The sequence below is a fragment of the Chrysemys picta genome, chromosome 1, assembly GCF_011386835.1.
Source record: "Chrysemys picta bellii isolate R12L10 chromosome 1, ASM1138683v2, whole genome shotgun sequence".
Taxonomy (NCBI): Eukaryota; Metazoa; Chordata; order Testudines; family Emydidae; genus Chrysemys; species Chrysemys picta.
In genome coordinates, this window is record NC_088791.1 from 332,908,949 (window position 1) to 332,924,165 (window position 15,217).

Sequence of the window (15,217 nt, forward strand, 5' to 3'; positions counted from 1 at the left end):
TTGTCTGCCATGGGAAATGATAGTGCATGACATTGTAGCAAAAGCAGTTAGTGCAGTTTTGCAAACATCATGTATAGTGCCTAAGTCCTCAACCTGGAGGCTTTGAACAGGTGTTGGGGGGGGGGGGGGTGTCACCGTACCTTTCCCATATTCCTAAATGGGGCTGGACTCCTGGGATGGAAAAGATCATGCGATAGCATAAGGTTGAGAAGCATTGGTTTGGTATAAATCGTTACTTGCAAGGCTAGCTTCTGCACACTTGCTATGGACAATGTATTAAATTAAGAATTCGGCAGTGTAATTAAATGAAAATACTTTTGAAGGTGAACAGACATGCTTTAGATACCGAATCATTATCAGAATACATTATATGTAACCAAATCAGAATATTTGAAAATTACTTCCTCTTCTGGGTCTAAACCCTGCTCATTTAATGTATGAATAATCCCATTGACATGAATGAGACTAATTGCATGAGTAAGGAGAGCAGGGCTTGGCCTTTATTTACTGATCAAAAGCCATAGTTCTGTTATCTCAGCTACATTTAGTGACAGTGTTCATGTGTAAAAAGCACGGTTCCTCCTTCTGTTCTAGGAGGAAATCAGAAACCTTAAGAGTTGGCAAGTAAAAGTTTTTTTAAAGTTAATCTTTAAATTTGTGATCAAAACTTTCATTCAGCACTTGGGTTAGTGTAATATATTGTATTATATGCAAAAATTATATTTTATGTACAGCACAACATAGTGAATCAAGGTTCTTTAGCCTGTTGTACAGGTCAGACTAGGTGACCATAATGGTCTCTTCTACCCTTAAAATTGATGAATCTATAAAATATCTTGCATACAAGTTACATGTGAATACAGCATGTGCATGTAAATGTATTTTTGTCCAAAGTAGTCTATCCCAATCTCTGCTTATTAGGACCAAGTTTGGTTATTGTCAGAAGGCAGGATATTTTTAAAACTTGAATTGCTGCTCTTTAGTCTCCACAGTGCCGTCAGACCTGGATAACCAGTTTTCAAATCCTGAAAAACTCAAAAGATTGAGCCAGTCAGTACCAGCATTTCTACAAGAAGAGGCAAGTATCTGATTTTAAAAAAATAGTATAAAGAGGAGTAATTTTCATGTATTATTTTTGGGGGCCTTCCAGGTCAGCTTACTTTTGAAGCAGTTGTGTGGAGTTGGGATTTCTTCTCAGTGTAACTTACACTACCTGTACCAGGGCCGGCTTTAGGACCTGCGGGGCCCGATTTGAATACCCAGCGGCGGTCCGGATCTTCAGCGGCACTTAGGCGGCGGTGGGTCCTTCACTCGGCTCTGGGTCTTCCGTGGCACTGAAGGACCCCCCTGCCGCCGAAGACCCGGAGCGGACCCCCCACCGCCGGCTGAGCAAAAATAATAAAAAAATTAAAAAGGCCCTCTTAGGCGCGGGGCCCTCTTAGACGCAGGGTCCAATTCCGGGGAATCGGGGGAATCGGCCTAAAGCTGGCCCTGACCTGTACACCAGAACTTGAACAGAGGTGGCCACAAATAGTATGTAGGCAATTCCCTCTTTCAGAAATCTCAGCCCAGGTAGCAATGCTCAGTTCCTGGGATGCAACTCTCCATCAAGAACTGATGCTAGTTAGAGCAATTAAGACCGAGAGCAAACCCTCTTGCTGTTTGCAACAGCTTCCCTTAAACCATCTCAATCAAAAAACTAACAATACAGTATTTTTTCAGACTGTACACTGCTCACATGCTAAGAAAGAGAGCTTGTAAGAAGATGTGTAATATTCCCATCAGGTGACTTCTCCCATAACCGTATGCTGGGGAGATCAGCTTGGTAGCCTGTCTGAGACTGGGGTTCAGTTAGAAATCTGTCTCATTCCCTGAATCAGTAGATGCTCAGTGTTGCAGACAGCATGCTCTGCTCTTGTGGGTAAAGCATCTGAGCTAGTTGAAAGTCCGCTGGCTTCTTAAGAAGCAGTTGTTGATGGGCCTTGGAGTGAACCCTTTGGGCCTCATCTATGTATGCCAAAAACAAAACCTGTAGTTGACCAGGGTTGTCCATGTTGCATCTAAAAATACCTGAGCCTTGTCTACACTATAGCTCCAATTACTATCATCACTGGTGTAGTTGCATTAGTGGATGCCAGAACAGCAATGACTTAAGAACACAGATGTCCTAAAAATGAGCACCCACATTGCTACCTGCAGGATTCTCTCTCTCCCTATGCCATGCTGCCCCAGTTGCAGTCAGCATGGGGTGCCTTAGCTGGATCCCTTCACTGTAGAAGAGAGGAGACAGCTTACGGGGTGTTCTGTTTATGGACTCAGTCTGAAATTTGGCCCCACCCCCAGTCCAAAATATTCCTAATTTGGTGACCTGGGCATGCTCCTAAAGCATCTGTTTGATGGGTTTTTTTAATAAGATAGACCGTGTGCTGCTTCTAGCAAACAGGTGGATGGACAGGTGTTTCCACGGGCATGTGTCTGGCTGAGTAACACTGAACCCAAGTCTCCTGATGTAACTGCTAAAGCATCCCCCAAAAGCCATTTGTTGCCTTGTATGCTCCTCTACCATGAACGTTCTCCTTTAACTAAACCACTTGAATTGAATCAGATTTTAGCATTATAAATTGCATTATTATACTGAGCTGATGCATGAGAAAGCGAAACTGATGAGCCTTGTTAAACTAATCACTGCACGAAAGGTGTAAAAGTAAATTTTAGATCAAGATTTCAACTTGTAACACAGGTAGCAAACTCCAAAATGTGTGGCGTTTCCCTCTAACTTTTTTTGTTTTTTAGTACAACTAACTTCCCACATGCAAAGCAGAAGCATGATCTAATTGTAAGGAATTATTAATTGCTTGCACTGCACCACTGTGGGATATGGCTCCCAATATCCACAGAGCTCCAGTCTTTACAAGTCTGCTTTTTAAAATTATAACAACTTTTAACTGTGTTCCTTGTGACTTCTAAATGCCCACGCTGGCTTTCTTTGTGTGATGTCTTGTAGAGTGACAGAGACACTGATACAACATCAGAAAGCAGTTATCCTCATGGCAGAATCAAGAAGAGCCCCAGCTCTCTAACCAATCTTAGCGGCTCTTCTGGCATGGCGTCCTTGTCTTCTGTATGTAAACCAAAGCTTGTTTTAATGGCACTCTGCTTTTGCCAAACCTTTGTGTCGCTCCCCTTCCTTTGTATCTATTTCTCTCTAGACTTCATCGCTATAGTATCAGAGTGTATGTAAAGTTGTCTAGTGCTCCGTTTTTTTGACCTTAGACCTTTTTGACTACATGAATGTAACAGACTGAATTATTTTTATTTTATTTTCAAAGGATTGATGCCATTACAAATGCCTTTCATTACTACAACAGATAGATTTATTGTATATTATCGTAGTGGATAGGACCCCCAGACATGGATCAGGACCCCATTGTGCTAAGCACTGTACAAATACAGACCAAAAAGGCAGTCCCTCCCCCAAGAAGCTTACAAACTAAGTAGAAGAATAGAGGCAGCAGATGAATACTGACAGACTGGGGAGTACAAGGAAGCAGTGAGACAATAGTAGTTAGCATGATGGGCAGGGGCCTAAACCATTGCCAAGTTTTCTTTGCAGACATCGTGACAAAGGAGTGTTTCGCGCAATTTGAAGGGGGACAATGAGAATAAAAAGCCATCCACTTGTATATCTGTCTTACCCTTCTTCCAATCTACCTAGGGTGAAACTTTCAAAAGTGACTTAGGTGCCTAGATCACTTAGGCATTCTTGAAAATTTTACACCTAATCTCTTTTGGGCATTTATAGAGTATCCGTCACCAGAGTATTGAGGCCCCATTTTCTGTGGGAAAGAAAATATAGAGCCATGAAAATAATATCCGAAGACTCTGATTGGAATATGCTGTATATAGTGTGCTCTTTACTTTGTTTCTTGTATATTATGCAATAAATAATACTTTGCGCTTCTACATAGCACCTTTCACTTGCGTTTTTGAAGCTTACAATCATCATCTTATAATAAAAGCTAGTGAAATGTAAATATTTCTCATTGGATGGATTAAAATCTTTCAATGAAAACCATGTTTCAAAAGTACATCTAAGTGGAATACAGTTGGTTTCTTTACTGTCTCTGAATTGAGTGCCGATGAATTTTTTTAAATATTTCCCATTCTAATAATATATATGTCTAACCAAAAGCATAGACTAAAATAATTTTTTTCCCCTTTTCATGTGTACAGGTGAGCGGAAGTGTAATGAGCATCTACAGTGGTGACTTTGGCAATGTGGATGTGAAAGGCCACATTCAGTTTGCCATTGATTATGTAGAACAGCTGAAGGAGCTCCATATTTTTGTTTCCCAGTGTAAAGATTTGGCAATTGCAGATGTTAAGAAACAACATTCAGACCCGTAAGTGTAATTAGGGTTGCACAGTTTTTCCTAACAAGTTATTTTTCCACACACAAGAAGTGTAGACAGAGCCTTTCAATCATAATTATTTTGGTCTTCAAAAAGAAAACAAAAAAAGAGAAAATACACAAGTGAAGTACGTGCCACCTTGATTCCTTGCACTGAATTGAACATAAATGGCTGACTGGCTTTACAGATAGCAGTTCCTAGAGATTTTAAGACTTATTTATAGAGAACACAAAGGTATAACTGTTGTGCACACACATGTACATTCTATGTGATTTCTGACCTGTGTATTTATTTCCATAGCAAAGAATATAGGAAGCCCAATTTATTAGGAACTTCAAATTCTATTTTTGATCAAATTAATAATCTGCATGGTAAATTCCCAGTTTTGTGTGTCCAGATTTAGATTGGCACATCCAAATATGAGATTTGGATATCCCAGCAAAAAGTCTAGACATTCTGCCCTGGGAAGGGCAGGGGACAAGATGATCCAACACGTGTCTTCTGTCTCTAAGTTCTGTGATTCTAAAGAGGGCTTTTACTTTTTATCAATAATGCAGAAACCATTAATGTTCATTCTTAAGGTGATTACTTATCGAAAACTCAGACCCACTGAAATGGTAAGTACTGAATGACTTAGAAATCACTAACTGAAGAGTGTACATTACACTAACTGCATTGCTAACCAAGTTTATCTTCTGTAAAACTTGTATTTCACTTTTGGATTTGTGTATTTGTGGGGAAAAAACGACTGTCTTGCAGTTTTACACAATGTCTTGTTGCCCTTATCCGTCTGTCTGTTTAAATTTTTAGATATGTAAAGACTTACCTGCTTCCAGAGAAATACAAGCTGGGGAAAAGGAAGACCTCTGTGAAAAAGAAAACATTGAATCCAGTCTATAATGAAATATTGCGGGTACTTATTTAATATTTACTAGGTGAACACATAAATGATGCAAATGTACATCTTGAAATACCAGGAATTGAGATTTTTCAAGGCCCCATATTCATGTGGCCCCAAAATAGAATCCTCCATTTTTATTCTGTGTTGAGTATTTTAAGTGGCGTTGTTGAATGTTTTTCCAGTTTGATACCTTAGATTCAGGATTTTAGTGTTTAGAGAAGAGGAAGAGACAGTAATATAATTAGCACTTTACATCCAGAGATCGCAAAACACTTTCCGAAGTAAGGCTATTGTTTTCATTTCACAGATAAGGGAAACTGAAGCACAGAGCAAGTCAATGGCAAAAATTTCTTGAGGCCCCACCCTAACTATAGATAATGTTTTCACCCCTCAGCTCGCAGAGAGCCGAGAAACCCTTTCTTATCGCCCAGTATTGTAGTATGCAGCTGCCCCATTGTGCCCCCTTGTGTTCAAGCATGGCACTACCAGCTCTCGCTCCCTCAGTTTCCTTTCCCAAGATGGATCTCCTTGGCTCTCTACACACAGGTCCATGCTGGAGATGTAGCTTGGCCCTCTGTCCAAATCACAAACAAACGTAACCCCAAAAGTCCAACTGAAAGTCCCAGTAAACAAAAAGGTTTTCCTGTCCTTTATGGATTCTCTTCAGCAGGTTCTCTAGGCCCTATTCTCAGCCCTTTTCTGGGCTACCTTTGAATCTTCCCTCATAAGAACATAAGAATGGCCATATTGGGTCAGACCAAGAGTCCATCCAGCCCAGCATCCTGCCTGCCGACAGTGGCCAATGCCAGGTGCCCCAGAGGGAGTGAACCTAACAGGCAATGATCAAGTGATCTCTCTCCTGCCATCCATCTTCACCCTCTGACAGACAGAGGCTAGTTCATATAGAGCACTGGCCTCCAGGCTGGTTCCCTTGGAGTATCTGGCCTCCTGCAGACTCTGGCTCAGGGTCTACCACAGCAGCTTGTTTGCTCCCTGTGGTTCCAACCCAGTCTGAGCTCTCTGTCCTTCTGTAAGGCCCAGTTGTCCATTAAGCTATCACTTGATCCCAATAGGCTGGAAAGCAGCTAACTTATTATGGCACAGATGGGACCAGACACTCTGTGACACCCAGCGTATCCTTTCCTTTCACTTATACATGTATTTCCTCAACTAGCATTGGACGGAGTGACTTGGTTTCTGAAAACAGGTATGGAGGGAAGTATGGTCTAGTGGTCTGAGCACAGGATTGGAGATCAGGCACTCCTGAGTTCTGTTCTGTTCTAAACTCGCCATTGACTTGTGTAACCTCAGCAAGTAGTTTAACTTCTCCATCTGCAAAATGGGGATAATATTTCGCTAGCTCACAGGAGTGCGGTGAAGATTAAATAACTGTATGTACAGATATTTGAAGATAGCTGGCCAAGTATTATTCAGTATGTTTGGATCTACTGAATTGGATGTACTGATTTTTCTGTATTTCTTACGAACAAATGTGAGATGAATATGAATTTAAACTGTTTGAACTAGAGTCTCAAATATGTACAGTGGCCATAATTTTCTACATGTCTCTGATGGACCTAAATGGGTTGTTGAAAGGAGAAGGCCAGTCGTACTGGGAAATCCAATTCTCGATCACTCCTGGATTCTTGAGTGTTGATGAAATAGTCCTTTGCTTAGGTGCTGCTGCACCCCCTGGCTTTAAGTGGTTTCCATTATATACGGGGTTTACAGTTTGGTTCAATGGCTTTCCGCACCCCCACTGTACAATTTGTTCCAGCGTCTCTGCTGCCTTGTTTAAATTGTAATTCTTTTGCTTCACTCTTCTTGCAGTATAAAATTGACAAGGCACTGGTAAAGACCCAGAGACTGAATCTCTCTGTCTGGCACAATGATACCTTTGGGCGCAATAGTTTCCTAGGTGAGGTGGAACTTGATTTGGGAACATGGGACTGGAATGACAAACTGAATAAGCAGATGAACTGGTACCTGCTTAAGCCTAGGGTAAGTTCTTAGGTGTTTATTGTATTGCATGTACGAATGAGACGTGATCTCTATCCAGTCACAGGCTTCTGCCCATCTTTATATTCTGAGGTCCCCCATTCTCTCATTTTTTTCCTGCTTGAGCATTTTTGTTGTGGCTACAGTTATAGAAATGCTTCTTGCAGGCAGGCAGATAAGACATACAATGTTGAGACCTTTCCTTGTGCCAATGAGTGGCTTGCCAGTAGGGATGCTTTCAGAGAGAAGCAGTTTGTACCCCCAGGAGTCTGACTCTGTTCTCTCGACCAGTCTGAGGAATGGGAATCCCAAGTTGAACTTCCAGCCTTTGTGGCTACATATTATTACTGGAGGCATAGACCATCAATTGCATCCCCTTGCAGATAGAGTAATTTATATATACAGGATACATATTAAAATGATGCTACGCTTGATCCAAGGACATGTCTTCCAGAGAACACTGTACTGGTATAGCTAAAGGCTGTGTGGGCACTCTCAACTTGGTTTACAACTGGCCTAAGTCAATTCTAGCTAAATTTTAAGTAAACCACTACTTCTAAATCAAATTGTGTCCACACAGCCTTTTTGCATTGGTTTAACTAAACTGGTTTAAAATTTTCTGCAAGTAAGTAGGTAAGGCCTTAGCCAAAAGCCAAAGAGGTGGCAAGTGGTCTTCTAATTAAAGTAGTTCTACAGGATAGTAACAAGCATTCTATCTGCTTAGAGCCTACCTATTTTTGAAAGTTGGTTTGGTATTTTAGTCTGCATGTTACTTTTTACAGTGCTCAAAAGTGTGCTAGGTGCTTCCAAATGCACATAAGAAAAGGCTACTACTCCAAAGAGCATATGTTCTAATTTTAGACATGACACAATGAAGGGTGGGAGGGCAGCAAAACTGTGGAGAAATCTCTTTTGAGAATGATCTACAATCATAGGGCTTTATCAGTACCTTAGCAAAAGAGGCACCTATCTACATCTGAAGGTGCACTCCAGGGGTTAAACTCCTCCCATAAACTCTTGTTTGCCTGCAAACTGAGGAAGGTAAGAATGCAAGAAAATCTTCAGTTGTCAATAGAGAAATTCTGCTTCACATCATAATTCACTAAAACCTATCACTCCTGTAGAAAACTTTTGCATAGCAATTTGTACATGTAATCTATAATGGCTACCCATGTGTGTGAAGTAGAATTTCTAATAAGTATCAAAGCAAAATTTCCTGCTTTCTGGCATTGCCTCATTACAAGTGAGACACACAAGGAATGCTATAAAAAGGGGTATTGCATTATACCAGGACGTGACCAGAGTTTTTTGTTTTAATTTTCAGACTCCATCAGCAGCTCTTGAACTAGAGAACAGAGGAGAGATTAAACTAGCCCTTCAGTATGTCCCACAGCCTGTCGGGGGTATGTGCTCATTCTTTATTTTGTTTATTTTAGTTTCGATAGCCTCTTGGGAATATATTTCCCAAAGTTCAACTACCTTTTTCCTAAAGAGTAGAAATTTTTCTATAGAATCAAGCTTACCTGACCATGAACTCACTTCAGGACCATGACTTTTTCAGTGTTTTTTATTAAGGAAGCAAGACACTCTTGTTATATAAATCTATGTAGTAAGATTCCAAGATTGTCACTCCAAAGTCTAGAATGTCTGAATCGGAATTAAGTGATGGAAACCGCTACAAGCACAGTTGAGAGCTCTTTTTGTTTTACAATATCATCGGGCTCAGTCATCATTGGGATTCAGTCTGTTACCATTCAGTTTAAGTTCTCAGCTATTTTCAGCTTTTTTTTATACACACGACGTTAGGAATTACACCTGGATGACAGCATGGGCTTTTAGCGACTAGTTGGATTACATACCTAATAGAGCAGGAGGAATGAGATCCTGCTTCACCACTAGTTACTGTAGTGCTCATTAACAGTCAGGCAAACACCCGTATGCTAAGCAAACAGTAGCTGTGCACTGAGCTCAAGAGGCAGTGAATATGGGAAAGAACAAAAATTGCTTAGTACCTAGTTTATAATAGTGATAATGATCTGAGTCATTTGTTATCTGACAATTAATAATTGGCTGGGGTGGGCTGGCACCCAATAAGAAACAAATTCACTCCTTCCTGTCAGCATCTTCGGTAGCTGAGTTGGGCACGATGGAGGCAATTGGGAAGTAAGAAGAAGAGTAGAGGAATCCTCTCAAGATCAGATCAGTGACCATTTAGATGCTTTGGCATGTGCACTTAAATCTTATCTTTGGGTGCTCTTTGAGTATTAGTTCACACCAGCTGCAGGCAGGTAAGTTGTAAAGCTGGCCCCAGTTGTGCCAGTGTGTATGCAAAACAAGCAAATTGTGCACCTATTTACTATTTCCCACAAAAGAGAGGGTAAGTATTAGAGGATAGGAGTTACCTCACCTGCCATTGAAATTTTGCCATTTCTGAGGAGGAATGTGGCACAGTACAACAGCAAGTGAGGATTTGGGACAGGAAGTCTAGAATAACCTCATCCAACTGAAACTACAGGGAAATGCACCTGCCCTTCTGTCTGCTTTCTTCGGGATTTGTTTAGCATACATACAGTACAAATGCCTTTGTTTGGTATGATGGCTGTGAATTTATTTCCTCCCAAATTTAAACAGTCACCTTCTCTGACTTCTTCCCTCCTTTTGCCGCTCACATTTAATTTCTAAGGGGAGTGAATATTGGTTTCCTATTTGTCTCTTCCGAAGGTAACAAGACCCCGTCCACTGGAGAGGTCCACATCTGGGTGAAGGAATGCAATGACCTCCCTCTCCTGAGGGGCAACAAGATCAACTCTTTTGTTAAATGGTAACCACAATAGTGGGATGAATAAAATTATGCTAATTAATCCTCCCTTAATTCATGCATGTGAGAGTGAGAGACTTCCCAGATGCTGCCTTGCAAGATGCCCTGTGGGGCTGATGCATTTCACTCACCCGTGGGACACCATGTATATGGCGAGTTCCAACCTTGCACTTTATGCCCCGACTTCCTGGTTGACTGACTGGCTAGTCAAAACTGACTGCCATTCCCATCAACCACCAGGGCTAACTCTAATGCAACTAGCTTTATTTATTGTGCATTTTAAACAAACCAGGTTGGAGTGGATGGATGGATGTCCTACTTGGAGGGAAGCCATGCAGTAGGTGGGAAAGGAGGGAAAACTGCCCTGTCTCCTCTCCCTCCCTCCTGGCAGGGGATTATAAAGCCATAGGGAGGGCATTAGAGACCAAGTGACTGAGGAATCTCTGGCAGCAGCAAGACAAGCAGGGCACTCACTGGCTGGAAATCAATAACTGAGTTCTCCTAAGTCTCCTCCCTGCCCCATCCACCTATCTCTTCCATCTTCTGAGGTGTGGAGGTGATTAGTTCCAACAGCCCTGACCTCAGGTTCTCTGAAGAGGGTGGGCACGTTTCCTCTTCCCCCAATCTCAGAGCCCATAGTATATTAATGAGAATGTCAACCTGTAGCTATATTATTCATATAAAAGAGAATGTTAATGTAGCCCTCAGTTTTTTTAATATAATCTGCCAGTGTTTTCTCTTTCCAAAGTACCATTCTTCCAGATACTAGTAGGAAAAGTCGCCAGAAAACAAGAGCAGTGGCAAAAACTACAAGCCCAGTGTTCAACCACACCATGGTTTATGATGGCTTTAGAGCTGATGATTTGAAAGAAGCATGTGTAGAACTTACAGTCTGGGACCACAACAAACTAGCCAATCGCTTTCTGGGAGGTCTCAGGATAGGAATGGGAACAGGTACTGATCATTTATTAAATTAATCCTTAACTTGCAAAATACAACCTGGATCTTCATTTACTTGTCTTGCCTCTCCATTTTTCCCTCTGTGTGCAAAATATCACTGAGCAAACTTGCAGGCATTAGGCTTAATTTAGAAAGTCACCTTTCATGCAGCGGGGATCCCAAAATGCAGTACACAGTCACAGAGCAGGAGTAGGGTCCTGTTAAGGGGTACAGGCAAGTTAGAGAAGATCTCAGATTAGATTAGAAATCTTATGTCTCTCTTTCCATAAATGTACATAGCACTTTACAAAGCACGGAATACACAGTCTCTGCACCAAAAAACTTGCTATCAATTTGTGAACTGATTCAGACACACAACCATGATGTGAAAAAGGCAGTGCTCGGAGGAGGGATTCATGGAAGAAGGGGGTTTAAAGAAGGGAATTGAGGAAGAGAAGAGGTGCATATGGGAGAAATGTGAAGTGTCTTTCGGCAGAAGAGGCAACGTAAGAGTGAAGTTTGGTGGATAGAAGATGGAGATTGGTAAAAAGGGAGGTGGGGAAAGAAGAAAATAAAAATGCAGATATATGTTGAGGCAAGATTGGAGGGGGCCTGGAAGATGAGGTTTGTAGAGGTTGAATAAGAGGCAGTATAAAAAACAGGAAGTCAGAGAAGGGACTCAGAGAAGTGTGACCAGAGCAGCAAAAGAAGAGAGAGGAATTTAGCATACAATAAATGTAAAGCAGAAAACCCCAATTTCTGAGGTGTGTTTCTTTCAACTCTTTCCTTGTGTGCACTCCTTGGCCATTAACATGACAATTTTTTTTCCCCTATGGAAACCCAGTTAAGTGAGATCTTAGCAAGGTTATTGCTAAATCTTTCTAAGTTTGCAAAAATACATTTATTTTCCCTGAGGTGTACCCCATTTGGTAAATCTATCTCTGAACATTAATACCGTGGCTGGATAATCTTGAAATTATTAGTTACACATGCTAAGATAGGAATAATTAAATCAAACATTGCCGAATCATGAAGTAAATTCCAATCATCTTACATCCATATATAACATGCACCATGGGCTAGGTACATTCTGGCATGGTTTACTGTCCTCTGAATTAGCTTAGTATTTAGCAAACAGTGTTCTTATGGAAATTGAAGTGTGATGTTCAGAGCATAAATTTAAAAGAAGGACAACTGGAGCACATGTGAAAAACTCCAGTCTAAAAATAAGATTTGTGGCAACATTAAACTTGAGTAAATACTTAAATCCCAATTCTCTTATGTCATGCCTACTAAAGTTAACTGAAAGTGAATGTCCGCAAGTCTTGGTGTTTTTAAAATTGTGGGGCAGCTAGACACTAAGGCAGTAAGCTCAACATCAATGTGTGATAAATAAGTAGAGTTGTACATGCTTCTAGTGTTGAGAATAGACCCTTTCAGTAGAACTGTGTGAAATGATCAATTTTGCTAAAATTAATGTGTTCCCAAATACTCAAGGTTTTGTTTCAAGGAGAAATTTGGCCTTCTTTCTTGACAGTAAAAATTGTGTGTGTTGAAAATAAACATTTTAAAATTAAAATATGAATATTCCCCAAGTAAAAGTGAACTTGATTTTTTTCCCCTGATCCTCTTTGTCACTTTCATAGTGAAACCATCTCACCGCAAAATGACAATTCAGCCCGGGGAGAGGAAATGCCTTCTTTTCCCAAACTGAAGACAACAAGTAAAAAGTGTTTAAAGTTTCTTTAGCAAACTCATGGAAAAGTGACTTTTCCCAGAGAAGAGAACTTTTTAGTACAGTTCATTAGGATTATAATAGTCAAAAGCAAATTTAAAAATTGGGGTCACAAATTTCAAACTTGACTCCTGAAATTAAGCAGCTAAACTTACATTTTGGTATCTGAATCAGTGACCTGATGCTATTTTTTTTTCTTCCCAAGAGGTACTGAGCAACCACAGCTTCTGTCAATGGGAAAATCAGGCCACTGATTTAGATGCTTAACTTTAGGAACCAAAGTTTGAAAATATTGACTTACTTTCTTATTTACTAGGGATCCTGACAAGATGAGCTAATAAATAGCAAACAAGAAAAACCAAACACATGAGAATACTGAGATGTTATCTAGTTCCTATGTAGGCACAACTCCCATTAATTGGGTTTGATGGGAGTTGTACATGTATAGAAAATGCAGAATCACACCATGAAAATTGTCAGCTAACTCTGTAGGGTAAGTCAAAAGCTTTCAGAAGAGGGGAAATTGCTGATTTATGTTCATGTGTGGAGATTTGCCCTAGAGTCTACTCTTAACTGTGGTGGCAATTTTAAAAAAGTGCTTAAAGTTTCCTTTTAAATAATATCTTATGTTTTTCTAAGGCAAAAGCTATGGTACTGCAGTGGACTGGATGGACTCCACTTCAGATGAAACCACCCTATGGGAGAGAATGATGAGCTCGCCAAACACATGGGTAGAAGATACACTGCCACTCCGGATGATAATGGTAGCAAAGTTGACAAAATAAGATGACTTTCTAATTGCTAGTGTCCAAAATGTTTACTTGTTGGATCTTGGAAGGGGAAGGAAATAATAAAATGAGGAACTTGGAGGAATTCTATAAAAGTGTGTGTACTACAGTAGATCTGTAGACAGCCTCTGTTCTGTTATTTTATTTTGTGCTGCTAAATGTTACTACGTAATGCAAATTAAACTTTTCAGCTTTCAGATTATTTTTTTTTAAACTAAAGGCCTTTTACTTCTTGCTCACTGAAAATGAACTAAATAAAGAATATACTATTGAAATTCAGTGGTCCAATTACAAGGGGTGTGTTTGTGTGTGGGGTCACCTGTAATAGTGCAAAATGTTGGTGATTCGCTAAATAATGCACCCAAAAAGCAACAACTTAGTCTATTTCCCAGGGTCTTTTGTGTGGTACTTCAAATAAGCTGACAATAGGTCGCTATATTCATATTCACTGTGAGTTTGCAGCTTAATTTTAATGGTATGTTCAAGTCTCTGGCGGTTACACCCTTTGCTAGAGTTCATGATGGGGAATTCCATCTATAGTTTTAAGTTCTCAGAGCTTGGGCCATAAAGAGGGTTTGACTGTATATGTAGTACATATACTAGTTTTGTTATCGTATCTCTAAATTATAGATTCTGTATGGACGCAATGAAGTTGAATTTACTGTATTTAAATGTTACTCTGAAGGATCTCTTCACCCATTAAGTTGCTCATTTTATTATTGATGAATAAATTGGATATTTATTTTAAGCGTAGACACTATCTGTACCCAAGTCTATTGTTGGATTGGTCTTTTGGGTGTGTCAAGACTTTTGTATGCACTTTGGTGCCACCACTACAACACAGCAGGAATTGGGTAGTTCTTTAAAGAACCTGCACCGTATGAAATAGCAAGCAAATTTCAATTCTATAGCATTTTATGTAACTAAAAGTTTGAATGTAAAAAACATATAAATGTATTATTCTTACACTGTTTTTAACTAAAAGCAGCCTATTAAAGCTATAGTTGTGTTCAGAGAAGTAACTGCTCAATTAAAATACAATATAAATAAATAAAATATAGTACATCTGACCAATTATACTATATTTGCATTTCATATATCTGTAAAATTTTCATATTGCATTATTGAAAGTCACAGTACTCAAAATAAATGCATATGATGCACTTGTGTATTTATTTATTTCAACTACTATAGGTCTAGAATCTGGTAATGCATTCTATACTTTATTAAATTACGAATATGAATCAAGGGAGGGGGAAATTTTGAGAATTTCAAAAGTCACTAAAGGAGTTAAGTGCCCAATTCCCATTGACTTTCAATAGAAATTGAGTGCCTAACTACATTAGGCATTTTGGGTGGAATTTTTCAGAACCACCCATGTAGGGTCATGGTTCCATTGCTTCCAACCAACTTTGAAATCTGGATATTTCTGAAGCTTAGAAGTACAATAATCGCCTGTTGTATCTTTTTATATTTTTTTCTGAACTGAGGAGTGTATGTGCATAATTTTTTTTTTTTTTTTGTATTCACACTACATTCTGATTTGTTTGATGTGAGGAGGTGCATATTTTTATAAAGGACATTACCTGCACATTTGGTTGCACATGCAAAAGTGGATTATTGTGT

At 39.8% G+C, this 15,217-nt stretch overlaps 1 protein-coding gene across 19 annotated transcripts in view; it reads left to right on the forward strand.

Moving 5' to 3' along the window:
- The window catches only part of SYTL2 (synaptotagmin like 2), an 80,748-nt gene extending 65,994 nt beyond the window's left edge, over positions 1–14,754 (forward strand). For 14 of the 19 annotated variants that reach the window (XM_005287541.5, XM_005287542.5, XM_024107511.3 and 11 more), the window contains 9 exons: positions 984–1,078; positions 3,005–3,121; positions 4,234–4,403; positions 5,223–5,325; positions 7,144–7,314; positions 8,636–8,714; positions 10,033–10,132; positions 10,878–11,083; positions 13,443–14,754. In XM_005287541.5, the coding sequence (XP_005287598.2) occupies positions 984–1,078; positions 3,005–3,121; positions 4,234–4,403; positions 5,223–5,325; positions 7,144–7,314; positions 8,636–8,714; positions 10,033–10,132; positions 10,878–11,083; positions 13,443–13,588 (1,187 nt within the window). In that variant the 3' untranslated portion in view covers positions 13,589–14,754. The remainder of the gene's footprint in view (positions 1–983; positions 1,079–3,004; positions 3,122–4,233; positions 4,404–5,222; positions 5,326–7,143; positions 7,315–8,635; positions 8,715–10,032; positions 10,133–10,877; positions 11,084–13,442) is intronic. The other 5 variants (XM_024107510.3, XM_005287543.5, XM_065581718.1 and 2 more) reach the window with 1 other exon arrangement.
- The last annotated feature ends 463 nt before the right edge of the window (positions 14,755–15,217 follow it).